At 39.9% G+C, this 26,704-nt stretch overlaps 1 protein-coding gene across 4 annotated transcripts in view; it reads left to right on the forward strand.

Annotated features, from left to right (window-relative positions):
• Positions 1-26,704, forward strand: part of CLIP4 (CAP-Gly domain containing linker protein family member 4) — a 128,810-nt gene that overhangs the window by 47,718 nt on the left and 54,388 nt on the right. The window contains exons 1-6 of one of the 4 annotated variants that reach the window (XM_010352302.3): positions 2,827-3,219; positions 9,378-9,525; positions 19,579-19,718; positions 20,470-20,563; positions 22,010-22,171; positions 23,942-24,060. In XM_010352302.3, coding sequence (XP_010350604.1) covers positions 9,393-9,525; positions 19,579-19,718; positions 20,470-20,563; positions 22,010-22,171; positions 23,942-24,060 — 648 coding nt within the window. In that variant the 5' untranslated portion in view covers positions 2,827-3,219; positions 9,378-9,392. Of the gene's footprint in view, positions 1-2,826; positions 3,220-3,524; positions 3,756-9,377; positions 9,526-19,578; positions 19,719-20,469; positions 20,564-22,009; positions 22,172-23,941; positions 24,061-26,704 lie in introns of those variants that run through there. The other 3 variants (XM_039460504.2, XM_074395650.1, XM_039460520.2) reach the window with 3 other exon arrangements.

Consider the following 26,704-nt stretch of genomic DNA (forward strand, 5'->3'; position numbering starts at 1 on the left):
TATTTTCTTTTATATCATATGTAGGTCTTCCATTTATCTGGAATTCACCTTTGTATATGGTGGAACATGGGGCTCCCAACTTTATTTTTTCTTGATAAAGTAAAGCCAATTTCCCCAGTGCTGTCTTCTAAATAATTTATATTTTTCTCATTGATCTGTAGTACCATCTTTGTGTAAATGGAGGTCCTATTTATCCACAGGTCTGCTTTCGAGTTCTTCCCATTGCCTATTTGCTTTATGTATTCCTACACCAGTTCCATAATATTTTTATTACAATGTGGTAATGACATAATATTTGGCATGGCAGGTCTCCTCTGGTTTTTCCAAAATGGACTTAACTGTTTAAAATTTTATTTCTCCTTATATAAGTTTCTTGAGTTTCCTAAAAGTTTAGTTTCTGTTGGAATTTTGCTTGTGATAACATTTACTTTGGAGGCTAAATGGCTATTTTTACAACGTGAAGTATCCTATCCATGCTGTATCTCTTTACTTATTCAATCTTTTTATGTCCATAAGCAGAGTTTTAAAATTGTCTCCATAAAGTTCTTTCAAGTTGTTAGGTAGGTTAATTCCTGGATATTATGCTTTAGAGTTTGTTAAACTTTATTGTTATTGTGAATCGTTTCTTATCGTCTGTTGTGTTTCCCAGTTACTTCCTGCTAATGTAGACAAAACTATTGATTTTTAGAAACCGATCTTGTACTTGCCAACCTTGCCGAGCTAACATACTTCCAATACTTTGTTGATTCTGTTGGGCTTTTGATGCTGATGATCGTATCTGTAAGCACTGCAGATGTGAAGATTTTAGGGGCTCTGCCCAGTGCTCTGATCTTCTGCATTCAGGCACTTCCACTAGCTGAACTCCAATCTGGTGCCCCAGTTCTGACAGCTGGGTGTCTCTCACAGTCATAAGGGCCTCAGCCCCCTATACACTCACAATGTGGGATCCGATGATATTGTGCCCCATATCCAGTCCATGTAAAAGCAGTGACCTTGTCTTCTTTTGCTGTTTCCTCTAACCCTTTTATCACGGTCAGGGGCCTGAGAGCTACTGACAGATCTTGCTGCTGCTGATTGTCTGAACTTCTGAATGCTGCTCTGTGCAGGAACTCTGGGTCTTTAATGCCCGCAAAGTCAGCCTGTGTAGGTTAGCAAAGTGGAGAATTAACATAGGCCTCAGATCAGACAGACTTAGGTTTGTATCTTATTTCTGCCCCAGGCTATATGGAGCAAGTCACGCATTTGTATGTTTCTTCATTTGTAAAGTGATTGAATACAAGTAAGATCCCCATAAGTCAAGTGCCTTACAGTGGTCAGTGAGTAATGTCCCTTCTCCACATCGTGATGCTGACCACTAAAGCTGATCACCTTCTGACACTGTGGGTTATTGCTACAGTTTTCAGGAACTTTGTGCCTCCAGATAGAATTGAATCTCAGCAGCTACAGTTGGTTCACATCCACATGTGCCTTCCCACCCCAATAAATAGATCAAGCTCCAAGTTCTGGCCGCATATCATTGTCCAGTCTCACTCTTGTTAACTGGGCAATACCTGGTGCTTGTATGTCATGTGGTATCTAGGAAGCATGACTCCAACGAGTACTTGCATTCTGGATGATGGTGTAAAGGAGTAATATCAGATTTTTGAAGAAAGGCAACTAAGTGAGTAGGAGACTTTGGTGGCTTGGTATCCTGGGAATTTGCCTATGTATCATACAGTGTTTGGGTGTAGCAGATAAAGCCAGTGGCCTGGCTGGTTCTAACAGAGATCTTTATTATAGCTAAGAACAACTCAGCTAGCCATGCCTCGTCACCTACTAATAGTGGCATTTCAGAGGGATAATTTAAATCAGCAATAAAAGTAAACTGTGCACCTTTGGAAACTTCACCAATAGCTCCTCTGTTACACACAGATCTTTACGACTTTCTGTGGTTCAGTGACAATCAGCCTCATTTTTAGGTGCTTGAAGCCAACCAAGGGCAGATCGCCTTCCTTCTTTTAATGAGCTAAAGAGATGGGTGGGTCAGACAAGAAGAGGGTGTGATGAAAGCAGGGAAAGGGAGGTGGAATCTTCGGGGGAGGAGGAAGTATCCGTGTTACATTATCTCTGACAGCACACACAGATGCTGAGCCTGCAGAGACAGAGAATCTGGCAGCTGACCAGGGATGGGGAAGGTCATGTATTTAAATATTGTGGGTTTTAGTAGAGGGTGTGCTCCACCCAATTCAACAATGCGATGTGACTGCTACTAGCGACTATTTTGATGTGTTGAATTTTGTTAAAACAAGTATAGGTCTTAAGAAGAGGTGGCAGTCTCTCCTCTCCGCCCTTGACAGGCCACCCATTCATTCCTGATTATCACATTTAGGAGAGCTCTGGACAAGCAGGGACCCACCCAAGAGAATCCCCCAACATGCTGGTGAGTGGGATTGTGACCATGTCGTATCAGGAGTAGCCTAAGGGACAGGTAACGTGTGTCTTGGATGAACTGGAGTCATACTTGAGTCCCTAGGGCAGAAACAAAATCCAGTGAGGGGGACATGCAGGGAGCTGGATTTTAGCTCGTAAGGTAGAAGGAAATGTTCCAAAAGGCTGATCAAAGATTAAACGGCTGCCTTAAAAGGTAATGCGTTCCTTGTTACTGGAAGTGTTCAACCACTGCTTGGTGGGAAGACACTATGAGGACGATTCGGGCAATTGGAAAGGGGGCTTTTCTCAGTTTCTGGAATCACTGATTCTCACAGGAAACGATGCTCTGGCGCGCGGTGAGCCAGACGTTCATTCGACACCTGTTCCTGCCAGGCACTGTGGTGCGGAACACAGACGCCTCTGAGAAGCAGTCGCTGGTAGGCCGCAGAGGCAGCTGACGCGATGAAAGACTGTTGACTCCATGTTTCAAACCTCGGTCCTGGTCTTACTGGGTCTCCTCATTAAGGGGACTCACTATGTGTCCAGTAAGGCTTTCTTGCCACCAGATGACAGAGAGCCAGGCCGTCAGTGTTCAGGACTTTAGGTGCACAGTTTCACCCTGTGGGGTCCTTGGGAGACAGAGAAGGGGGCAGGAGGGAAGGTGGCTGAGGAGGCAGCAAAGCAGCAGGAGCCATTAACTAATTGCTGAAACGTGGGTGTAGTATGGATCTGGCGTTTTACAGCAAGCCCTGCCAGCTGGTGGATCTACTCTCAGCCCGGCTCGGCCGGACTCTGCGGAGCCCAAGACGGGTAAGACGCGGGCCCTGGCTTAAGCAAGGTGGGAGTGCCGCGGGCTGGAGACGTGAGACGGCGCGGCTGAGGGCTGTCACAGCGGTGGGCTGCACGGCGTCGCCGGGCCGCCTGGCCTCGCGGCGGGGGAGGTAGCACCGCGACACCCCGCAGACCCTGCTAGCCGGGGTCCCGGCCCCGCGTGCGCCCGATCTTCCGCCTGGTCGGGGGGTGCGGGGCGCGGACGTGAAACCAGCCAGCGCAGGCGCGCGCTTTCTCCTCGGTCCCCCCCTCCCCACTCCCGAGTCCCCGGCGCGTGCGCGGGGCCGAGGCCGAGGCCTGCACTGCGCGCGCGCCCCCACGCCGCGTGGGGTCCGGCTCGAGCGCGCGCGGCGCGGAGGCGGCAGCGGGAGGGGCCCGGCTAGGTCCGGAGCGGCGCGGCGGGAGGCTCCGTGGGCGGCCACGGGAGACAGCGCCGGGGGAAGCGCGCCTCTCGGCCTTTCCTCCGCGCCCCCGCGTCCCCAGCCGGCCGCTCCGAGAGGACCCGGAGGAGGCAGGTGGGCCGGGGGCGCGCGGGGCCCCTAGGGCCGCGGGCTGGCCGGCGGCGGGGTCGAGGCCGGGGTGGGCGGCTCTCGGGAGCCGCGGGGGAGGTAGGCGGTCCCGGGAGGGCGGTGCAGAGGCGCTGGGGGTCGTGGAAGCCCCGTGGCCGCCTCCCGTGGGCGCCGGTGTCGCCGGCCGCGGGGAGGCCTTCTCGGGGCGGCGCGGCCCACCGGGCGGGGATGGCGGCTCCTTGTGGCGGTCGCCGACGGACGGCTCAACTTTAGGTTGAGGGGCGCGGGGTGTGCGGAGCTGCGCTCTGGCGCACGACCGCCGCGGCCGCCCTGGGAGCCCCCGCACGCGCCGTGGCTTTCCAGCACGGCCTCTTCCCATTTCTCACTTGTCCCCACTTGCGCATTAAATTGTCGAGAAATCTTTGGCCAGTGGGTATTCAGCGCTAAACCAAATGGCTGTCCTTGCAGTCCTTGGCCATCTGAGGTCCCTTAATTCTGAACCATCCGCCCTGGGAGGGGAAGGTGGAAGGAGAGCTGGAGCTGAGCCCGCATCCTTACAGATTACATTCACGGCTTATGATGGTAGCGCTTTGAATGAGCTGTCAGGCTGTTGTCATCCAGACGCTGGTTTTCAGCTCTGTTCGGAGACAGTGTTTTGCTATGTATCAGAGGATGTTGTTCCTATGGGACAGTAACTTGCTGTATGTTCCGAGATCCTAGACTGTTCACATTGTAGCACCATCATCGTCTAAAACGGCGCCTTTGAAAGATGTCAGTAAACACCTTCCTCCTTAGGAACATCCGCCAGCACTTAAATCGTACTTCACTTTCACTTTGATGTTTGTTGTTTGTGAATCTTTTGCACAATTTAAAGTGAGTCTTAACAGCAGAGGATCGGGTGGTGCGGAGCATGGAGCAACTAGGGAGGAAAGCAGAGCCTTGAACCGGCTAGAGTCTAGTTGGTCTGCGTTTTTATGTTGCAGAACCATTCTGCTTCCAGCTTATTTTGCTAACGTGCATATGATGCGTTTTTTTAAGTGCTTTCATTTGATAAGGACTATCTGGATTGTAAGATTGAGTCTTGCCATGCATGGAAGGTGTTACTTCTGTTTTGTAGAAGATTTACCCCATGGTATACTATTTGTAGGATTCATTTCAGACATCTTGTGTTGACCAGATACAGTCCCACCAGCAAGGCCTTTTAACAAAGGGATCTGTGTTGTCTTTTATTGCTTATGACAACTCCAATTTTGACCCATGTATTTGAAATGAGTGATCTTTAGATTATTAAATCAACTTCACTTTCTCCTTGTTCAGCTCTACAAACTGGTTACTTTTAGGCTTACTGCTCCCTTGTTAATTATTTATAATGAACTCTGGAGCTATAGGCTTGTTTTAGTCTGTCTGCCTTTATTTGTATCTTGTCTCAGGCATCTTTATATTGTTTTCTTATTTGGAGAGTGAGCTGCACTGTTTTCTTTCAGTGCTGTTTAGTAGAGTTTTCGGAGACCAGGAACATGTTCTTTTGCATTCCCCAATAAGGTAGCACTAGCCACATACAGCTTTTGAGTACTCGAATGGGGCTAGAGCAGTAGAAGAACTGAAATTTTAATGTATTTTTTCTCCCACCTTTTTTTTTTTAATTTGGAGTTTCGCTCTGTTGCTCAGGCTGGAAGGCAGTGGCCTAATCTTGGCTCACTACAACCTGTGTCTCCCAGGTTCAAGTGATTTTCCTGCCTCAGCCTCCCGAGCAGCTGGGATTACAGGCACCTGCCACCATACCCTCTTAATTTTTGCTGTGTGGTTTCACTGTGTTGCCCAGGCTGGTCTCCAACTCCTGACCTGAAGTGATCTGCCCATCTCAGCCTCCTAAAGTGTTGGGATTGCAGGTGTGAGCCACTGTACCTGGCCAGTTTTTAATTTAAATAGTCACATGTGTCTAGCGCCTACCTGGTCAGACACCACAGCTTAAATTATTAGTCCCCAGGAAGCCTTCACTGGTCCTCTTGAATCCATGCTCTAATAGGACCCAGATCTCCTTGGTTGTAACACTTACTACTTTCAGCTGGTAGGAGTCAACACTAGGCTGTAATCTACTTGAGGACAAGGGCATATCTGGTTTCTTTACCTTTGCACAGCTTAGAACTTAGTAAGAAAAACGGAATAAATATTTGTTGAATGCATAAATGAGATTTTTCAGGGCAGGTATTTCAACTTTGAATTCTCTCTAGGGCCAACTAAGTGTCCAATACTGTGAATACCTGTTTAGTGATTGTACAGATATATGATGTACAGATGTACCTACACACGTAGGTAGCAAATAAAAGGATCATTGGAGTTATGCTTTAAATACATGGTAAGGTTGTTGGAATCTTAGGAAAATGATGACTCATAACAATGTATTATAGGTAATTGAATGAAAAGGCCTCATCATTCCAGCTAATGTAGACACAGCTTGGGTCTCCTATTAGTTGAACAACTCAAGGATGCTCTTGAACCATATCTCAAATCTGAAGTCTCCTGGCCTCAGTGAGGCTCTTTTGTTGGGTCCAGACAGTCCTGAACCAGCCTGAAGGTGCTAGTGGACATCTCCATTGATCACTGCTCATGGACCAAGGAGTCTTAAAAAAAAAATCACAAGATATTTGAGCCATGTTATACAAGATGCTTTTGCTAAGAGCTAACTTGGAGTGATGAGTAGGATGGAATTCCTATAGAAATCAGAGTTTGGGGAATTTGATTCTAGCTATTGTAAGTATCGGAGGCACCTGTTCTGTAGACAGTTATTAGAGCCAACATTTTTTTGTTTTGTCTTGATACAAAGTTTTGGTCTTCTTGCTCAGGCTGGAGAGCAGTGGTGCCATCTTGGCTCACTGCAACCTCTGCCTCCTGAGTTCAAGCGATTCTCCTGCCTCAGCCTCCTGAGTAACTGGGATTACAGGCACCTGCCACCATGCCCAGCTAATTTTCTGTATTTTTTAGTAGAGACGGGGCTTTGCCATGTTGGTCATCCTGACCTCGGCGATCCACCTGCCTTGGCTTCCCAAAGTGCTGGGGTTACAAGTGTGAGCCACCTTGCCCGCAGGGCCAATTTTTTACCTTAGGCTTACTTTATAATTAGTTATCACCAGTTTACCATAGTTGGAGTTGTAATGAAAGTACGTACTCAATCCAAATCAGTATAACTTAGACATTTGACCAAGGGTCCAGGTGTCATAGGTCTTCAGATCCAGGAATTGCTTTTAGGAAAATGAATCTGAGACTATATGGAAGTTTATAGGGGTATATAGTTTTCTTTGGTAGGACAAAAGGTAGAATGTTAGGTTTTTCATGAAGATACGGAAATGTAGGGAAAAATGCAACGAAGACAAAATACGAAGAATGTTCACTGCATTGGTCAGGTAATATTGTAGCTTCTCTGGACTTGAAGTACCTAACATGTAAAAGAATGAAACTGGTTGCATCTGATTGCATAACTCCTTTTTCCACTTTGAATCGATGCTTTGAATATTAAATATGTGTAACACACTGCTCCTGTGGCAACCAATAGTTGTGTAAAATACAGTTCAAATCTTTGAGGATCTCAACAGTTTACAAGGAAATGAAAGGTGCTCTGGGGATCACTTAAATTTTTTTTTTTTTTTTTTTTTTGAGTAATAAACTCCACCCTTTGAAAGGGACGTCATTTGGTGACTCCTCTTAACTGACTCAGGCAGATACCCACCGAATCATTTTGCTGAACGATTAAGGGTATAAATACATAGGTCTGAGTCCCAAACCCTCGTTATAGTCAGATTAATTTTCCTGAAACAGCTTTAATCATGCTACTCTTTTAAAAAAAAATCAGTAGTTTCCCAGTGCTCATGAAAGCAAGTGGTTTGGTCTTTGATCAGGTATTTACTCCTAAAGATAGCCCTAAAAAGCCTTTACAGCCTCACCTCTGACTGTTTTCCTAGCCACATCCCAAGTTCCAGCCTAGTGTTTCTTTAGTGGGATCCCCTTTTACATTTCTACCTATTCATCATTAAAGACTCTTCTCAGATGATACCTTCTTCACTGTTTATGATTCTTAGAAGCTGCCACTGCAAATGTTCCTGGTACTTATGTGATGGAACAGATCCGATTCTGCCTCATAATCTTAGTTATTAGTGGTATTTTATTCACGTTAATAGATTATAAGCTACCTAACAAGCATGGACCATCTGTTAACTCATTTTTGTCTTTGCTAAAACATGTAGAATAATGCCTTATATGTAGTGATTCCTTAATAAATACTAGTACTGTTTGGACTTGGTAGTATTTGAGGAAGATCACTGCTGTATAACACTAAGTCCATGACCTTGTCGTTTTCCTACTTATGCGGCAAGGTTAATGTCAAAATGATTGAAAGTATTTGGTGGTAAGTAATTTTAGCATCCAAGAAAATTTGAATACCTTAAAATAGTAACAACTGGATTAGCTTACCTAACATATAACATCTATGTCCATATAAGCATACGATTTTTGAGGAAAAAAAAAGCCTCATACTTTTTACCCATTCCTGCCTGTATTAAGAAAACATGACTCAAGTTGGGAAGACAATAGTGAGCTCGATGAAATGACTGTTTTCTTGCAGTGGGGCGCTGATGGTAAAAATTAAGTTAGATATAGGGTTGGTTAACTAAGTAGAATAGAGCACATGTTAGTAATATCTAGTATGTGACCTACTGTCAGATTAAGCTATCTGTTACCTATTTTTATTCAGTGCTTTCTACTGAAGTAAACTCAACTCAATTTAGTTTTATCATAATTTTTTTGCTTACATGTAAAAACAGGGACTCGTGATGCTTCAGATTGTGAAGATCTGATACAAGAGAAACTGGGGAAGGCTTTTAGCTTTGCAAGTTTGGTTTTATTAGCAGTTTCTCTGCTTTCTACATTATTTCTGAGATGTAGGCAAGGGTGTAGCACAAAGTATAATTTAGAGCAAATTTATTCTAAGCACTCATGTTTTCTGGGAAAAAGAGGTAATATAAGCCATGTGCTTTAAAAGGCATGGCTTCCATCTTTGGCTAGGACAGAACTCACAGACCCTTGGACCTTGTTAAGTCAAACAATCTTAGTAAACTCTTAGATTTGTAGGAATGACATGATTAATTTTCAGTAAAGTTTTCTGGGTTAGAAAATAAACATTTTAAGGTAGATCATTTTCATGTGATGAGCACATGACATGAGCTATTAGATGACAAATGATGTAACTTGTGCCAGCATTATGGGAAATTAAAGATCCATCTACCAGGGTTAATATGCCCTTGTTTGTTACACGAATAAGAGCCTGTCATCCATTTAGATTAGCTCAGCATTTAAAAAGTGTTTTCACCTGTTATAGTTTATTCCTCTTGAGCTTTGTCTAGAAAGATTACTTGTGCTGCCGACTGTGTAAGAGGCAGTGTGAAGCAACGTATACCTTTTAACAAAAGTTTGCCAACAGGAATTTTTTCCCTTTCCTAAAGATTCTTAAACGTTGAAGCTGAAAATGTCAGCAGATATGATGTCAAAGGACTTTTAGGCTTTTTGCAATTGAAGTCATTCTAAGTTGCATACAAATAAAGCAGAAACACTTTTTTTTTTTTGTCTTTCTTATTATAGGTGGCTTTCTAGAAGATGACCATAGAGGACCTTCCAGATTTTCCATTAGAAGGAAACCCTTTGTTTGGAAGATACCCATTTATATTTTCTGCTTCTGACACCCCAGTTATCTTTTCCATTTCTGCAGCACCAATGCCTTCAGACTGTGGTATGTGAAGTAGCTATGCTTATTTCCTGTGAACTGGTAACTTGACTACTCTGTTATGCCTTTTTTTGCACTCATAGTTTTTCTTAAAACCATTTTTATGGTTTTCATAAAATTGCTAAAGTCTTCCTTTTTCAAAAATACAATTGCTTATTGCTTTTTCTGCTTCTTAAGCTAAATGCTTTATTTCTGCTGTCAGCATTTATATTATGTTAAAATGTTCATTTTAAGCACCATGATGGATTTAGAGGGCTTTATTTTTAGAATGCAGTGGTGCTTAGACATCTAGCATTCTTCTGCTATTGATGTACTTATTTTGGTTAAATATACTGACTTGCTAAAAAAGCCATGTACTTAGGCAAAGAGGATAAGAGAGACCCTTCCCCGGAATGTGGAATGAGATTGGTTAATGTTTAAATTGGTCCATTTGTATCTTTTCTGTAAAATGTTAATTCAGAAGCATTCCACTTTTCAACTATTTAGGCTTATTTATCCAGAAGCATAATAAAAGGGAACCAGGAGATAAATTTGATAGAATTGTTAAATTTCCAATTTAGAGTTTTTCGAGTAAAATATTGGTTCACCATTTCAGATTGTCATTGGAGGTAGAGCTAATACAATTTTAAAATATCAGTAGATATAAAGTTATTGGCTTGAGAGTTTCTTTTTAGTCATATTCGTTGTAGTATAGTAATTCCTCATCTCTAAGTATCTTTTTTTTTTTTTAAATATTCAGATTCTATAGCAGCTTACCTAGACCAGTCATCAGAAGTATTATAGAAAACCTGTATCTTGATCTTGGGAGTTATTTCCAGGTTTTGCAATAATTGAGTAGGTTTATTTTCAGATATAGGAAAATCAGTTATGCGAGGGAAACGTTGCACCTTGTACATTGTACCTTATGTATGACACTTGTCTCACTCTGTCTTGACTTTTCATTATCTTATTTTCTTTCCGGTATTATAGCACTTTGGGATGGATAGAAATCATGTTTTTTAATCTCAAAAGACCAATATAGTCATTTTTATTAGTTGCTCAGTGTTTGTTGAATAAATACATTAAATGAAAGGTGATAATGGTTATTGACCTCTTGGTATAACTGAAATTAAACATTGAAACCCCATCTCTACTAAAAATACAAAAATTAGCCAGGCATGGTGGTGCACGCCTATAATCTCAGCTACTCAGGAGGCTGAGGCCGCAGAATCGCTTGAACCAGGAGGCAGTGGTTGCAGTGAGCTGAGATCGCACCACTGCACTCCAGCCTGGGCCAGAGAGTGAGACTTTGTCTCAAAAAAAAAAAAAAAAAAAAAAAAACCCAGAAAAAAACACATTGTAGTCTTAGAATTATAGGTTTATAGGCTCCTAGGAACCTTTCCCTACTCACCTCTCGGTGTAGAAATCATGTTTTCAGGATTTCTGTCAGATAACCATTTAACCTCTTGCATGTCTTCTATAGTGGGAAACTAACAAAACAGTCAATGTTATTGTTAAAAACCTTTACTTATAATAAAATCGTTTTTGCATATTAACTCAAAGTTGTTCTCCTTGAAACTTTGGCCAACTGATTCTAGTTTGTTACATGGCACAAATTCCTTTTTAGGATAGCCTTCAAGTATTTGCAGGTAGTCTGAACATTTTAACTCAGTCTAAACTTCCTTAAGCTACACACTTCTGGTCCCTTCACCAGTTTCTCATTGTCAAGATTTCTAGACTCTTTTCATACTAGTTGCTTTCTTGGTACACTGTGGTCAGTGTCCCCTTAAAATGTGGCATACACAATTGTGTTTACTGAGCGAGTATTTATTGAGTGCTAGGGACTGTCCTGGATGCTGGGGATATCAGTGACCAAGACTGATCTTCTGGGAGGGAAGACAGTAAACCAGCAAATGAATAGACAAAACAAACATAGGTTATAATGAATTCTGTGGCAAAAAGAAACAGGGTGCTGTGATAGAGAATAAGGGGGAAGGGCCGCCGCGTTATATGGGGCGGTCGTTCAGAGAATCAGAAATGGCTGGCTGTGAGAAGAGCCTGGGAAGAAGTGTGCCAGGACGAAACACAGAAAACCAAAGGCACAGTGTTGGGGGAAGAGCTTGGCATTTCCTAAGAAGTAATGGAAGCTCTTTGTGGCTGAGAAGCAGTGATTGAGTGGCAGAGTGGGAGGAGATGGAATTGGAGAGTAAGGCACTGACCAGGTCATCGGGAGGGGATCACGTAGGCCGCCATAAGGCTTAAAACCAAGAAACAAAGAAACCAGTCCACAGAAACCAGAGTTGAGACGTGTGACTCAGTGTTGACTCAATGTGGTTACCCTGTAAAAGTATATACTGTTCTTACGTAACAATTTTTGAAATCTGTTGCTTTGAAATGCCTTCATAATCAGTTCATGCAGAGCACATTGCATACATTATAAATACCACAATACCTTATTATATATTTTGCTTGAAAAGTGAATTATCTGTTAAATAATTTAAAAAATCTTTACTAGAAGTTACTCTTTCTAGTGCTCTTCATTCCTTTGTGTAGGTCCAGATTTCCATCTGATACCATTTCCTTCTGCCTGAAGCACTTCCTTTAATGTTTCTTACCATGCTGGTCTGCCAGTGATTAATCCTTTCAGCTCTTTTAGGTCTGAAAACATCTTAGTTTCCTTTCTTTTTTAAAAGATGTGTTTGCTGGGTTTAGAATTATAGGTTGGTAGTTTTCTTTCAGTACGTTAAAGATCTTGCTCTCCCATTTGCGTTGTTTCTGCTGTCATTTTTGTTTCTCTAGATGCAAAGTGTCTTTATTGGCTGCTTTAAAGAGTTTCTCTTTATTTCGAGTGGTTTTACTATTATGTGCTTAGGGATTATTTTCTGTATGTTCTTGTGCTTGGAGTTGGTTGAACTGCTTGGATCTGTGGGTTTCAGTTTTCGTTAAGTTTGGGAAATCATTATTTAAAATATTTTTTTTTTTTTCGGCTGGGTGCAGTGGCTCATGTCTGTAATCCCAGCACTTTGGGAGGCTGAGGTGGGTGGATCATGAGGTCAGGAGATTGAGACCATCCTGGCCAACATGGTGAAACCTTGTCTCTACTGAAAATACAAAAAAATTTAGCTGGACATGGTGGCGTATGCCTGTAGTCCCAGCTATTCAGGAGGCTGAGGCAGAAGAATCACTTGAACCTGGGAGGTGGAGGCTATAGTGAGCCTAGATTGTGCCACCTCACTCCAGCCTAGGTAACAGAGCGAGACTCTGTCTCAAAAAAAAAAATTTTTTTTTCTGCTTTTCCCCTTTTCAGATATTGTAGTTGCATGCATATTATAGACTGCTTGAAGTTGTTCTCACTGATTTTTTTTTTTTTATATTTAAGTTTTTTTCTTTTGATTTTTGGATAGTTTCTATTATGGCATTTTCAAGTTCATTAATCTTTCTTTCTGCAGTGTCTAGTTAAATAGCTGTTGATTTTATCCAGTGTGGTTTTCATTTCAGATGGAGTTTTCATCTGAGTTTGCTACGGCTCTTTTTTATGCCCAGGTCTCTTCTCTACCTTTGAACATTTGTAATAGAGTTACAATGACTGTTTTAATTTTCTTCTCTATTAATTATAGTATCCATGTCAACTCTAGGTCTGTTTTATTATTCCCCTGATTATGGGTCATGCTTTTCTCTTTCTTTGCATGCCCAATAATCTTTAATTAGATGCCAGACATTGTGAATTTTACCTTGTTGGATGCTGGATATTTTTGTATTCCTGTAAGTATTCTTGAACTTCACTCCAGGATGCAGTTTGGTTACTTGGAAATAGTTGGACCCTTTGAGGTCTTGCTTTTCTGATTTGTTAGGTGGGTCTAGAGCCATGCTTGGCCTGTGGCTAATTATTCCCTACTACTGAGAATTCTACTCTGGGGTTCCCCAACCCCCTGGCTACAGAGTGGTACAAGTCTCCTTACCCTGGTCCCTGGTGCCACAAAGGTTGGGGACTGTTGTTGTACTGAATGCTGTGTGAATTATAAGAATTCTTTTTCAGTCTTCCTTGTGAGAACAGGCACTAATCTCTGTAATCCTTATGGATGCTTTTTTCCCGCTTACCTCAAGTATTTCCTCACAAACATATGCTGAATAGTTGGGAGGACCCTCCGTAGGCGTCTGGTGTTCTCTTGCAGTGCATGCATCCAGGTCTGCTGTATTCTGCCCTGTGACCTCTGGGAGTCTACTGGGCTTTCTCCTGGTCCCCTGGCCCCACCCCTGAACTGTGCTCCTGGAGACGCTCTCAAGGCAGTTACCTGGGGCACGTGTAGGACTTTGCTTGTTTGTATTCCATTCCTCAGGGGTCACTGGCTTTCACTGTCTTACTGTCCAGTGTCTTGAAAACCATTGTTCCTTCTTTCTGGTGTTTTGGTTGTTTCAGATGGAAGGGCAAATTTGGCCCCCATTATTCCATCTTGACTTAAAGCAGACATCACCTCCATTTTCTCCCCTCACCCCAGTTTCTTCTAATTAAAAACTATTTTTTAAGCTGGCACAGTGGCTCACACCTGTAATCCCAGTGCTTTGGGAGGCCGAGGCAGATGGATCACCTGAGGTTAGGAGTTCAAGACCAGCCTGACCAACATGGTGAATCCCCATATCTACTAAAAATACAAAAGTTAGCCTCATGTGGTGGTGGTGCATGCTTGCAATCCCAGCTACTTGGGAGGCTGAGACAAGGAGAATCACTTGAACCTGAGAGGTATACGTTGCAGTGAGCTGAGATCAATGAGATTGGCCACTGAATTCCAGCCTGGGCGACAGAGTGAGATTCTGTCCACCCCCCCCCCCACCAAAAAAAACTATTTTTTAGATCTCAAAAGCTTTCAACAATATAAAAAATGTTTTCCTGTATGAAGTTGAAAATTGAAATGTCATTAGATATATTACTATATTGCATTGTATCTTAGAGGTCATTCTGGGCTATTCTGGCTTTACCCCTGATTCAGTAACTTTCCGGTTGTGTGATTTTGGACAGATTGCTTATTTTCTCTATCCCTTTGTTTCTTCTTCTGTAAAATGGGAATAACAAAAGTGCCGACCTCATATAGTAGTTATGAGGATTAAATAAATTAATAATCACAAAGTTCATAGAATAGTCCCTGGTATCTACAAGGCACTTAATAAGTCCAACTTGTTATTATTTAAATGAGCCATCTGGAGAGCAGCACATTACAAAGATTTCCAGATTTGCTCTTAGAGCATCTTGAGATACTGAGACAAGGATGGCAGTTTCTAGCTGATGGTTGTTCCTGTTGCACTTGGAATGTCTTGGTTGATGTCATCAGATGTTTCCGTGAATTCTCTGAATGGCCCCCACAAAAACAGGCACAACGGTTCCTTACATGAGCCATGGTGGTGATTTGTCTAAAGTTTACATAAAATCATCTAGTAGGGCTTGGGGGAAAAGGACAGTTTTTTTGTTTTTTGTTTTTTTTTGTTTTTGAGATGGAATCTTGCTCTGTCACCCAGCCTGGAGTACAGTGGTGTGATCTCGGCTCACTGCAACCTCTGCCTCCTGGGTTCAAGCAATTTTTCTGCCTCAGCCTCCCGAGTAGCTGGGATTACAGGCATGCACCACCACATGAGGCTAATTTTTGTATTTTTATTAGAAATGGGGTTTCACCATATTGGCCAGGCTGATCTCGAACTCCTGACCTTGTGAACCACCTGCCTCAGCCTCCCAAAGTGCTGGGATTGCAGGCATGAGCCACCACACCCAGCCAAGGATAGTTTTAAGAAATTGAAATCATTACTTTGGAGATGTAACCAGATATTGGGGGAAATGAGGAATTCAGGATCCACCGCAGTTTACAGGTGGATAACAACACCCCAAAGACAGTCAACAGGACTAGAATCCAATAATGGGTATACTTAGAGTTTTCTATGGAAAAGCAGTTTCTCTCTCTACAGTTCCCCATGTCTAGCAAAGATAATCACAGGCTGATTTGTTTGCAAAATAAGTTTAGTCTCATTAAGCTGGCCTGATTATATACGTAAGTGAAACAAGAATAGTAAATACGTGCTCATTCTCAAGTATGCCATTCCAGTCAGGGGTTTGATAATCTCTTAGGGGTTTTATTGGTTCTGTAAAGTTAACCTGAGTTCCTTAAAACTGTCTGGTAGGTAATAAGGAATCTGAAATTAGACTTTTAAAAGCCATTTCAGTTTAAGAAGACAAGCAGAGGACTTGCCCAATTGTGTCCTGTTACATGGAAAACAAATTCTTATTGAACTTATGTGAATACTTGTATTGCCATGAAAATAAAGAATACTCAGTTTCTGAATTATGGAGGGGTTGGGATAGGGAAAAAAGTATGTGTGTTTCATTTTTGTTTGCAAAAGTATACTTCACCAAATTAGTTTAAGTTGTAGGTCTTAAGGGAAAAGAGAAAAGGAATTCTTTAAATCTGGAAAACAAACATTAAAGAACCTGCAATATTTCAAAGACATAAAAATTGTAATCACCATCATCAGTTCATTCAGTCCCCTGTGATTCCTGATTTTGGGTTAACAGCCTCATGAATCCATTGGCTTTCCATTAGAGTTCTGGAAATTCTTACCCAGTCCAATGCTGTTATCTTAAAGTTATCAGAAACCTGTACTTGTCAGAGTCTTTTCCATAAATCCTCCTGCAATTTTGTATCATAGGTGCCTGCAAATGCTTTCAGGAAAATATCAGAGTAAAAAATTACTGTCTGTAGATGACAAAAGATTTAAAATGCCCACAGTTACAGATTTGATGAGGGTTCATTATAATGGAACTGACAAGGAAATTTACTTATTTTATAACATATGAAGATAACTGGAATTATGACTGATAAAATTATACCAGAACATATGCAATATCTAGGAATTTCATATAGTTTCTAGAACACTTAATGATATATTAATGCAAAAATAACATAAGGTTAAGCAGCACCTTTGACAATGCTTCTCATGCAGTATAACATATCAAATAAGCCTAGTTTCACATTTATTTGACAATGCTTCCCATGCAAAGATGTGTAATTAGTTTAATGTTTGTCTTTTTTTTTTAAATAAGGACATAGAACAAGATTTTCTATTTCTATTCAAGGGCCTCTGAAAAATCAGAGTTAGTGTAAGGTCGGAAAAGACGTCATTCAGAATTTGATTTTGGGGAAGTTTATATTAAAAAGCCCAAAAGATTAAAAACACTTGAATAAATAGGATTACATGTATTTAGTTATTCATTTAACCAAAGTGACAAGGATTTCAAAGGTAAATACAGAAAGCCATGTAGTTGTTAAAAAAAGCAAAACAAAACCAAAAACCCAAGTTGAATCTTTGAGAGAGAAACTTAAATGATCAAAGACAACGTGAAGCACAGGAAATTATCCTTGCAAAACACAGAATCCTTGTTTTCTAGGCAGACCATTCAAAAGTGAAATGATTGTGAAAAACCTTTCGCAATCTTCCATCAAGAGCAGGCCCATACTCCAAGAAAGTTGAGTCATTTTAACAGGAGCTCAAATGCTAGTTATGCACTATTTTGATATGAATGATAATAGATGCATTCAACTTTAGCCAGCTTGATCACACCAGATTCTCTCTCTCCCTCTTCCCAACTTCCTATAGTCATTTTGTTTTTTCCTTCATTTTCTTTTTCAACAAAAAACATATCTTCATACCTCATACCTTTTCTTGACTGTCACACTAGCATTCTGTAGATTGGGAAGTCTGTGAATACCCATAATTTCTAGAAGCACATGTTTCCTTATAATTTTTCAATGTAGCACAAGACGTGTTTACTAACAGACCCAAGTATTTTTAGTTTCTCTGTCCAAAAGTAGATAAACTTACATTCAGCAATTACTGTTTCAGTATGTATCTTATGTGGACTTACATTGATTTAATTCACTTGTTTTTAACAATTATGCTTGGATTACAAAAATGTCATGAGACATTAAATAGCTAAGCCTCATCTTTTCTTGCTGAGAAATTTTGTAACATAGAGCTAGCAGAAGCTTATTTGTAAGTCACTTGTAAACATGAGCTTATTTGACTAGTTAACCTATGTAAAAAAACAGTTGAAGGTCTGCCTTATGTCTAATGCTGACAACTCTGAAGGCATATTGGTTTTTTAAACTAAACCAACAATGTTTTTGTTTATTGAAGATTACCCAAGTCACATGAACTTGAAAAGCATTTAGACTATTTCCTATTTTTCTGAGAGTTTTCAGGAATACTTAGTTGATATAAGCACTTGGTTTACTTATATCTATTGAATAGACATAGCTATAAGATCTGTGTCTGTATGTTTATGTGTACAGACAGACACAGAGATCTTATAACTTTCATTTCCCAATTTTAGCCACATGTCGATTAAAATAATACGAAGCTCACTAGTTTATAAAAGAAGCTGGATCCAAATTGGACAGATGGAAAAAGTCAAGGTTAACTGCTCAGAAGGCTACAGCTTCTTACCGAAGATTTTTTTTTTTTATTTGAATGCTGTAGGCATCCTTTTAGCAAAGCTATTTTTGAGTCATTTTGTGTTCAGAAGCTTCTGCATACAAATCAGAGAATACATTCCATTGTCTCTGAAAGGTTTAGGATACTCTTTTTTCAAGGGCATTCACAAAGACAGACTGACTATCTTATCTAAATTAAAGGTTCTCCAAAGTGGTCACTGAAATTCCAAATTATTCTTTGTAAAGTTCACCCATTTTTCCAAAAAGGCACAAGATTCTGATCCCAGTTTGTGTTTGGACCCCATCTTTGCATTAGAGTCTCTGAAAGGTCTTAACTATTAGGGATTTTTTTTTTTTCCAGCAGCTGCTCTGGAACACAGGGAATTGTTTCACCCTTCTCCCTTTTGAGCAGAATAGGGTGACGTCCTGAGAAGTTTCAGCAAAGGTTGCTGAGCATAACTGAAGAGTTCAGATCCAAGAGAGACTTACTATAGAACTCCATGGCTGGGTGAGAAAGCAGCGAGTGTCGTGACCGTGGGTACCACTACCTAGTTACTCAATGGCCTTGGAGCTTATTGGGGGTCTTCTGATCCTGCTTCTGACACCAAAAAGTGTCGAAAGAAAATTCAGGATGCTTTTCTTAATGTAAATATAATAGTGAGTAATAAACTGCGAACAGGCAGACTTCCAAACCAAAAGTGCTAAGAAGCTTGTCTCACAAAGGTCATAGTAAGGTTTATAAAGCCTAGAAGAAGAAATTCATATAGCTGAATTCTCATTAGTTAGAATGAGTGGGTTAGTTTGGTCATTACTGATTTGCTACAACGTGCTGAGTCATGCTGACCAAGAAATGAAACTGAAGCTTCATGTACAGTTTAAGTAGGTATTTTGGAAAATAGGTACTTAAAGGTTTTCCTGAACTGGGTGTGGGACATTGGCTCGGAGGCCAAGGTTTGTCTTGGCTTCGATTTTGATTTTTGCCTAACAGGACCATTTTGTTGTCTCAGATTATCATTCCAGTTTTAGTCTTTCTGATTCTCTTCTGATGGACTGCGGCTCTGCTTGTGTATGTGTCTTTAGTTTGGTGCCTCTCCTTTCATCTTTTTGTTATCCTGACTCTAAGAACTATGTGTATGTAGTATAATTTTGGAAAATATGTAAATGCAAAGAAGAAAGCAAAAACAAACCCCATGAGTCCCACTGCTTACGCATGCTGACAATCTGAGCTCAGTGGTGAGTTACCTCAGCAAGTACAATAATAGAGGGAAGAGGATAGACTTTGGAGACAGACCTGGCTTTCTACCCCAGATTTGCCACTTACCAGCTGTGTGACATCAAGCTGGTATTATTTGGTCTGAGCTTTGCTTTCCTCATGCGCAACATGAGAATAATACCTGCCAGGTAAGGTGTCGGTGAGGACTTTTAAAGTGTTTAGTAAGTGCTCAGCAAATGTGCGTTAATATTTTCCTCATTTAGATACTTCTTTTTTTTTTTTTCTTAGCATCTAAAAATATTTGTATCATTTGAACCTTGGTCTTACTGTTTATTATTTTCAGTATATTTATTTGAAACTTCTGGTAAGTTTAATTTATACCTCTTTAAATTTCAGAGTTTTCTTTCTTTGATCCTAATGATGCATCATGCCAGGAAATTCTTTTTGATCCCAAAACTTCAGTCTCAGAATTATTTGCCATTTTAAGACAGTGGGTTCCTCAGGTCCAACAAAACATTGACATTATTGGAAATGAGGTAAGGAATTCTTAGATTTTAAGTGTTGCATTGTTAGTATTTTAATGGTATAGATTTTTTCCCCATCTGAAAGGAAGATGGTGATAAAGGAGAACCTTTAATGGTTCTGATATTTATTTGTATTTCCAGGATTTTCATGAGGCAGTGAGTTAATACTGTGTGTACATAGTATAACTGATTATTTCTTCATGCTCCGTACTTCTGACGTTTATAGACTTGGTGGGTGCAGAGAGGGGCATTTTTTCTATTTCCTTCTTTTAAAAATTAATTTTCCAAACCTTTATACATTTCATGAACAGATTTGATTACCATCATGTTCTATTTACATTTTTGGGTTGTTTGGCAAAAATATAGGCTTGAATGTAGTCTTTAAAAATACTGGATTTTTTTGAGGGAGGGTTCCTTGACAAGCATGTTGCTATGTTGTAAGAAGAGAGTGCTTATACTTTTATCAAGTATAATTACACTCATAGAAATAAAATTTTTGCTCATTTTTGAGAGGAACATATGTGGAGTGCCAGATTACCCTTGGAATAATCTTCAAGAATTTCCTTAGCCTGGTGATGAGTTCACTTTTCATTATTTTTGAGTGCAGATTTAAAATTTACCTTTAAGCAATGCCAATACTGTCTATACATTCACTGAAAAGTAATTCAGATGCGATAGACTAACTTGGTTCCTCAGCATTGGTTTGAAAGCCGTAGGTACCTCAGTAGTTAAGCTGAAACCATATTTTCTTTGACTGCTTCAGATTCTTAAGAGAGGTTGCAATGTGAATGATAGAGATGGACTGACAGATATGACTCTTTTACATTATACCTGCAAATCTGGAGCTCATGGTATTGGTAAGTGTATGGCAAATTTATTAATTGCTTATATCATCTACATTTGTGCTAATATAACCTATATTTGTGCTCATATATTTGTGTCCATATATTGTCCCTGGGAAGGCACCCAGCTGATAATGATATTATTACCTGCAGAGTTGAGGATTCAGTTAGGTCCTTCCAAAAACTGTATTCCCTTTTCTCAAGGAGGTCTTTATACCCGCCTGATACCTCTCAGCTTTTCTGGAACAGGCCTCATGCCTGATTGCTTATTAGATGACAGTAACTGCTAACACCCTACAATCTTTCCGAGGGTTTATAGTAAAGTTTGACAGTTCAAGGTCAGTCTTTGCTTATGCATCCTTAATCTCAAGACCCCAGTCTTGAGACCTAAGGTCTATTCCTATGTATGTAACATATGTGCATATTTTCCAAAATTGTTATTGTCTTGGGCTTTGTCATTGTATAAACCTGTCTTTCTTACTTAGCTGTGTATTATGATTGTCTCTCCTCGTTTCGATAGTCTGATGTGGTGGTGCGGAAACCACTTGTGGTGAAGGACTCCTTTTTGCCCCTCATGACCCGTCATGGACTGACACTTTTACAAAATAAAATAAAAATGAATTTTCAATACAAATTAAAAAAGCCATAAATCGTAAGCCCAAATATTTTTCAAAAGGCCTACAACTGGCCAGGCCTTGATGATTTACACTCATAATCCCAACACCTTGGGAGGCCAAGGCAGGAGGATTTCTTGAGGCCAAGAGTTTGAGACGAGCCTAGGCAACATAGTGAGACCTTGTCACTACTGAAAATTTAAAAATTAGCCAACCGTGGTGGTACACTCCCAGAGTTTCAGCTACTTGCAAGGCTGAGGCGGGAGGACCGTGTAAGCCCGGGTAGTTCAGAGTTGGTGTGAGCTGTGATTGCATCATTACACGCCAATCTGGGTGACAGAACAAGACTCTGTCTCTAAAACAGAAGAAGGAAGAAAAGGCATAAGACTACATTTGAATTAACGTAATGAGAAGAAATATTAGACGGGGAAAAGCTATAAAAAGTACACACAGATTGCGATTTGGGACTGCCAGTGGTCCACAGTCCCACTGAGTAATCAAATCCCTTGTTATGTTTTGAGTAGCACTGATCCACTGTGTTGTGGTTGATGGCTTCATAGTATTCTGTGTGTGTCTCAGTTTATTTAACCAATTTCTTATTACACTTTTTGGATTTTTCAGAATTATATTAACAGTGCAGTGATGAGCATCTTTATAGCCAAGTGTTTATCCACACCCCTGAGTATGATTATTTTCTTAGAATAAATTTTTGAAAGTGAAATTTTTGAGGTGTGCCTATACAGTGTTTGTTATATTTTCTTTGGCTGTTTAAATGAGGTAATAGATGGCCATCCATTGGAACTTAAAATTTGTACTAAAGGAAAATAATTTAGAAAATCTTCTTTAGGTGATGTGGAAACAGCTGTAAAATTTGCAACTCAACTTATTGACCTGGGAGCAGACATTAGTTTGCGGAGTCGCTGGACAAACATGAATGCTTTGCATTATGCTGCTTATTTTGATGTCCCAGAACTTATAAGAGTGATTTTGAAAACATCGAAACCAAAAGGCAAGTTTTATAAGATCACCTTTAGATGTTACTAACTGAACATTTTAGTGGTGGCATAAAAATTATAATTCAAGGAGATTTTTCCTTTGAATCCATCTTGTTTCATATGCCTTTCTACTCCATTTTGTTTCTGAGATAGTTTAAAATTTCTTTACTGAGTATTAACTACTGTCTTTTCTACGAAAGGATTAGTACAGAGCAATACAAAATGAGAGTGTTCTCTGGGTTTTTATATCTCTGAGTTCTCCAGTATAACACAGATGTTTTATGTAATTGATTCTACATGCTTTAGGATTCTTTTGCCTTGCTTGGGTAGCCAGAAATAGAACATTAAGGTCTTCAGAGATTGGCATTGGAATAATAAATGATATTTATTTTAGGTGGTATTTGGTCCTGAAATTACATAATTCAACTTAAGGGATATTTCAGTTTTTTTCCCGTCTTGATGGTGATATCCTGAAATCGGAGATCTGAATGTCTGAATCACAGTCCTGGTATTTTGATTTTCTCTCTGGTTCTCCCCTTGGGGGCCAATTTTCTTTTCTTTCTTTTTTAGAAAAATATGAGAGCATGCAAATTGTATTAACTTTAAGTTAAAGAAAGTGTACAATATTTTCCCCATTGTAGGAACATGCTTTAGAGCTTCAGTAGATGAATTTCCCAGAATGTTCATTTCTAACCTCCAATCTGCATAATTGTCCATTTTCTCTTTAAAATTCTACCTTTTCACTTTCTGAGTAATGTTGGGAAGAAAGCCTCTGTCGACACTACTGTGTCTTTAATAATTCAAGAGAGTTTGTCCTTAGCATATCTGGGTTGTTTGCAGTTGTAGGAAGGGTGTGTGGGTGTGGTGTCATTTAGTTGAGGGTAGGATTTGCAGAACCAGAGATATATTTAAACCCTTGTTATCAAAAATATTTAAGATGGGATTCCCAAATCTGGAGGATTTGCTGTATTTAAGTACGTATAACATATGATACTATATTAAAAGTTATTAAAATGTCCTTAGAGTTGCAAAATTACTCATTATGAAATTCAAATTCATTTGTTCAGTAGAGTATTAGGAATTTATAGATAAGCATTTCTGTGCTTAATTAGACTTTGAAAATTCTGCTTTGTATTACCTACCAGGTGTTGGCCATTTTTTTTCTGTAAGGGGCCAGCTGGTAAATATTTTAGACTTTTTGGACCACTCAGTCTCTAATGAAACTACTCAGTTTCATAATTGTGGCATGGAAGTAGCCACAGAGGATGTGTAAATGAATGACTGTGCCTGTGTTCTAATAAAACTTTATAAAAACAGATGGGTTGGATTTGCCTTGTGGGTCATAGGTTGCTGACCCCTGAACTGAACTCTGCTACTCTACTTCACTGTAGTTGTCATGGCAAATATACAACAGACTTAATTGGAGATTGTGATAAGCTGTTACTTTTACAAATGCAGATTTTAGCCATAAATTGTTTTACAAATGCAGACTTAGCCAATAATTGTAAAATTGTTTTAAAGTATGTTTTAGTTCGTTCTAGTTTGAAAACCCAGGATATCACTCCATCTGATTATGAATTTTATTGTACAAAGAAAATAATCAACTGCTTATTTTAACTAGATTGTAATATAAAGACTCTGTTCTATTGTGAAATTGTGCTTCTAGTGGGTTGATTTAAGTCTTATAAATAATCAAAGTCCTTCCTCCAAAACCCTGTCCTCTTTTAAATTATAATAGCTAAGCTTAAAATTTTAGCTAATGCACTTGTGATGTTTAATTGCAGATGTGGATGCCACTTGCAGTGATTTTAATTTTGGAACAGCTTTGCATATTGCAGCGTACAACTTGTGTGCAGGTGCTGTGAAGTGCCTCTTGGAGCAAGGAGCAAATCCTGCATTTAGGGTAAGAGGTTAAATTAAAAGTGAAATATATTAAAAGAATTGAGGAGTCTTATCCTGCTTTCTGGTAAAGTGTTGAATCTGAATGTTGTTATTAATAGAAGAGCTCTGATATGAGCAAATACTATACTAAAAGTTATTAAAATGTCCTTAGAGTTGCAAAATTACTCATTATGAAATTCAAATTCATTTGTTCAGTAGAGTATTATACACAGTAGAGTACTTGTGCCACATGTAGAGAGTGGTGATGATCTTTATTGTAAATAAATTTAAGGTATAATGGTAAATTTTCTTTTATATTGGTAAATTACATTCAGGAAACTAAAATCTTAAACTGTCATAATCTTTGAGTTTAAGTGTCTTTCATTTAGGATTTTGATGTATTTATGAAAAGTTAGCTGTACAAATACATATATTAAAGTTTTATTTTTCTGTTAAATCATATTTCAAATTTTTTGGAAAGGAAAAATGTATTTTTTTAAAATAGTAAAATTTCACCAATTTACAGAGTTACACGGGATTGAATTTCATCATCTTCAGATCCTTTTTTTTTTTTTTTTGAGAAAGTGGTTTTCAGTTTTCACCTTCTTTGTATTAATAAAAAATAACTTGCTCTGGCAGGTATTCTTAATTATGTCATACTTTCCCCTGAAGTGGGTGGGTATAGGCGGTGGATAGTGTGCAGTATTTGAAAACACCTGTCTTCTCTTCCCTTTCCTATTTTTCCCATTTTCCCTACTTCTTTGCCAGTTTTCTTTCATTTAACCCCCTTGACTACCCTCCAACTTTTAATTTCTTCCCTTCCCCCCTCCCTCCCTTCTGACTCTATTGTTTATTGGGCTCTGGGAGAATACTACAATAATGTAGATAAAGCCCTTGCCCTCAAAAAGAATGTATTGCAGGGGGGAGGTAGGACAAGGAAGCAGTCAGTTTTTTTTTGTTTTTTTTTTGAGATGGAGTTTCACTCTTGTTACCCAGGCTGGAGTGCAATGGCGCGATCTTAGCTCACCGCAACCTCCGCCTCCCGGGTTCAGGCAATTCTCCTGCCTCAGCCTCCTGAGTAGCTGGGATTACAGGCACGCACCACCATGCCCAGCTAATTTTTTGTATTTTTAGTAGAGACGGGGTTTCACCGTGTTGACCAGGATGGTCTCGATATCTTGACCTCGTGATCCACCTGCCTCGGCCTCCCAAAGTGCTGGGATTACAGGCTTGAGCCAAGTCAGTTTTACCGTAGTGTGCTAATTCAGTGTGACACAATGGGGCGGGGGTGGCAGAGGGCCAGAGAGTCATCTTCCCAAGGCTTCATCAGGGGTGACATTGAAATTGAGTGCTTACATAGGCAAGAAGTAATCAGGTACTGGAGGGAGGTGAGGAAAGCAGAGAGAATCGCTTACAAGAAGCCTAGGAGATGATAGTTCAGTCCAGCTGGAAGGCGAAAGGAATGTGTTTGCTTTTGCTGGTGCAGCTGCTGACAAAGCCCCATTAGTGGGGACAATTCAGTGTCATTAGTGTCAATCAGCCCCATTAGTGTTGTTTGAATTTGTTAGGAAGCCATGAGATCTGTTATTGAGCTAAATTACCAATTTAGGCCAGAAATAGATTAATAAGTTGCCATATTTTGAAAATAACTACTTTAAAAAAAGCAATAAACATGTGAGTCAGCAGTAGTCTTCAGACCATACTTTGATAAGCTGTCCTCTTATTTTTTTAATTTTAAATTTTAGATTCAGGGAGTATGTGTACAGGTTTGTGAAACAGGTACATTGCCTGGTGCTGAGGTTTGAACTCCTATTGATACCTCACCCAAACAGTGAACCCAGTAGGTACTTTTTCAACACTTGCCCCAGCCCTTCTCCACCTCCTTTTTCACACCCTTCCTCCCATCTTTTGGAGTCCCCAGTGCCTGTTGTTCCCATCTTCATGTCTGTGTGTACCCTATGTTCAGCCCCCACTTATTAGTGAGAACATGCAGTATTTGGTTTTCTGTTTCTGCATTAATGTGCTTAGGATAATGGCCTCCAGCTGCATCCATTCCATTGCAGAGGGCATGGTTTCATTTTTTAAATGACTATGTAGTATGGTGTATATGTACCGTATTTTCTTTATCCAGTCCACTATTGATGAATACCTAGGTTGATTCCATGTCTTTGCTATATGCATCATGCTGTGAAAAACATATGAGTGCAATGTCTTTTTGGTAAAATGATTTATTTTCCTTTGGGTGTGTACCTAGTAATGGGATTGGTAGGTCGAATGGTAATTCTGTTTTTAGTTTTTTGAGAAGCTTCCACATGGCTTTCCACAGGGACTGAACGAATTTACATTCCTACTAACAGTGTATAAATGTTCATTTTCTCCACAACCTCACCAACATGTTATTTTTTTACTTTTTAATAATGGCCATTCCGACTGGTGTGAGATAGAATCTCATTGTGGTTTTGATTAGCATTTCTCTGATGATTAGTGATGTTGAACATTTTTTATATTTGTTGGTTGCTTATATGTCCTCTTTTGAGAAATGTCTGTTCATGTTCTTTGCCACTTTATAATGGGGTTGTTTTTCTCTTGTTGATTTGTTTACCTTTCTTATAGATTCTGGATCTTAGTCTTTTGTTGATGCATAGTTTGTATTTTCACCCATTCTG

This window comes from Saimiri boliviensis, chromosome 1 (assembly GCF_048565385.1).
Source record: "Saimiri boliviensis isolate mSaiBol1 chromosome 1, mSaiBol1.pri, whole genome shotgun sequence".
NCBI classification, from domain to species: Eukaryota; Metazoa; Chordata; class Mammalia; order Primates; family Cebidae; genus Saimiri; species Saimiri boliviensis.